A 2,723-nucleotide genomic window follows, 5' to 3' on the forward strand; every position below is an offset into this window, starting at 1 on the left:
TTTGCTCTCAAGGCAAAAAAAAAAAAAAGAAAAAACTAAACTCAACTGCTAGGTAATATCACGTGTATTTGGTATGCGTTTATTTATATTTTTCCACTCCTTGTTTTCTTAGATATTCTGTCAAGACAGGTTTTATATATCTCATTACAGTAAAGTTTTATAGTCTCTTAAAACTTTTGCAGGTTCTACTCACAAATCCGTCACGAGTTGTTCTAGTTGGACAGCGGAGTTTTTTGTGAAAAACAGATCATTGAAGAGACCTCTGCTTAAGATGGTAAATCTAACAACACCAACCAATCACAGCGCAGGATCTCTGAACATCCACCGCCCGGTCACCGTGTTTAGCGTCTTGACTTATACTCTCTTGGTCATGTTGGTGGTGGCCACGTTCATCTGGAACATGCTGGTCCTGGTTACCATCCTCAGGGTTCGGACGTTCCACCGTGTGCCCCATAACCTGGTGGCTTCCATGGCTATATCCGACGTGATGGTGGCCGCCCTGGTGATGCCCCTCAGCCTGGTTCACGAGCTGAATGGTCGGCGCTGGAAATTGGGCCGGGTCCTTTGCCAGGTCTGGATCTCTTTCGACGTCCTCTGCTGCACGGCCAGCATTTGGAACGTGACCGCAATCGCTCTCGACCGCTACTGGTCCATCACGCGCCACCTGGAGTACACGCTGAAGACACGCAAGAGGATCTCCAATGCCATGATAGCGCTAATCTGGCTGCTTTCCTCGGTCATCTCGCTCTCGCCTCTTTTCGGATGGGGGGAGACGTATTCTGAGGAGGATATGGAATGCCAGGTGAGCCAGGAACCGTCCTACACCATTTTCTCCACTTTTGGGGCGTTCTATCTGCCCCTCTGTGTAGTGCTGTTTGTCTACTGGAAGATCTACAAGGCCGCAAAGTTTCGCATGGGCTCTAAGAAGACGAACACCATCACTCCAGCGGCAGAGGCTGTGGAGGTAAAAGAGATCATTGTGTGATGAAGAGTACGTGCTTTCTGTACTCTATCTCTGATTATCTGTAATGAATTTTTATGTTCTCTCCAGTACATTTCATCTTCTGTCCCTCTGTAATGTTAACCTTCACATTCCTTTACGTTTATTTGTACATTCATTCCAAGCTTCAAAAAACGTAACATTTAAAAAAATATGTATATATATATATATATATATATATATATATATATAGACTCCGGCATTATTTTTTTTATTTGTTTGTTTGTTTGTTTCTGTCTGAGGGAAAGAGCCTTTAAAGCAGCCGTTGAATGTTATAAGGACTTGTGGTGAACATTTTTTTTTTCACAGATAGTAATGGAAAACTGTTTTGTAATCTTTAGATATTCAGGTGATATTTGAGGCCTTCTGTGACATGGCATAACCCTATTATCATTATTTTTAGCCCTTTCCCATTTTGCTTTAAGATGATAGATTTGACAGATATGACCATAATCTGCTAAAAAAAAGAGGGGGCCATTTAAAAGGGTTATTATTCTGTTGTGTTCTGCAAGACTGTCCTCTACATTACTAAGGTCAAACGCCACCGTCTGAGAAAGGCGCGAACAGGTTGTCTTTGCAGGAGGTGCCGTTTTCCTTAACGCGAGTGCGTGACCTCTTCTTCTCCCACGCTTAACAGGTTAAAGAGGCCACACAAGAGCGACCCCAGACCGTTTTCACCGCGCGTCACGCCACCGTGACGTTCCAGACGGACGGCGAAACGTGGCGGGAGCAGAAGGAAAAACGGGCGGCCCTGATGGTGGGGATCCTCATCGGCGTGTTCGTCCTCTGCTGGATCCCGTTTTTCCTGACCGAGCTCATCACGCCGCTGTGCTCCTGCGACATCCCGCCCGTCTGGAAGAGCGTTTTCCTCTGGCTCGGCTACACCAACTCTTTCTTCAACCCCCTTATCTACACCGCCTTCAACAAAAACTACAACAATGCCTTCCGGAACCTCTTCTCCAAACAGCGCTGAGAGCCTCTCCGCAGGGGGAAAGCCGCAGAAAAGAGGGTTGGCTGCCTGTCGCCTTTGTGGGTGACATTTTAAAAGAATTTTAAGACTTATCGTGACTCGACAGGGCTTGGAGAGAAATGGGCCACGGGGAGACACGTGTACAATTGCATTTCCCAGAGCTCTGCGGCTGAGGCGGCCGTTCAAACGACTGAATATCGTTTTCATTATGTAAAACCACAGTCAACTGATGTACAGATTCATTTATGTGTAAAAGATCACGGCACTTTAGAGGGTAGGGGGATGGTACGCTTTAACAAACGAGAAAGGTCAAATAATGCCCCATAAAGGACTGTATCTCTCGTTTCGAAAACCTGTTTCCTTTCCAGACATCACGTTTGACTCTGTCTCCTCTTTCATTCATAGACTTTGCAGTGCAGCAGTGAATTCCTGCTGCTAATGGGAGATTTTTTTTGAAAGCAATACTGAGGTGTGCTGCATTGGACAACTCATGAAGCGTTGATAAGGAGATGAATAGATGGAAGAGGTTATAGAAACACACATTTTATTTATTTTTATTTCACAGATTTATAGCATGAGAGAGAGAGAGACTGGGTAGGTGCTGCTTTCTGCTAATGATGTCAGAGTCCTTTAAAAATCCGGTCTGATCTGATAAAAACTGTAACATAGCAGTCCTTCGATTCTCCGCAACTCTCAAATGTACCAAATCAGACTAGGCAACAAAGTCTTTTCACCCCTTTTGCTGTTTAACAC

The 2,723-nt window shown here is 45.0% G+C and overlaps 1 protein-coding gene across 1 annotated transcript; it reads left to right on the forward strand.

Annotated features, from left to right (window-relative positions):
- Positions 1-271: 271 nt before the first annotated feature.
- On the forward strand, positions 272-1,973 carry htr5aa (5-hydroxytryptamine (serotonin) receptor 5A, genome duplicate a). The gene is made up of 2 exons (XM_030773546.1): positions 272-964; positions 1,638-1,973. Exons 1-2 carry the CDS (start codon positions 272-274, stop codon positions 1,971-1,973), a joined length of 1,029 nt encoding a protein of 342 aa, XP_030629406.1.
- Positions 1,974-2,723: the final 750 nt, after the last annotated feature.

Source organism: Chanos chanos, chromosome 5, assembly GCF_902362185.1.
Source record: "Chanos chanos chromosome 5, fChaCha1.1, whole genome shotgun sequence".
Classification (NCBI taxonomy): Eukaryota; Metazoa; Chordata; class Actinopteri; order Gonorynchiformes; family Chanidae; genus Chanos; species Chanos chanos.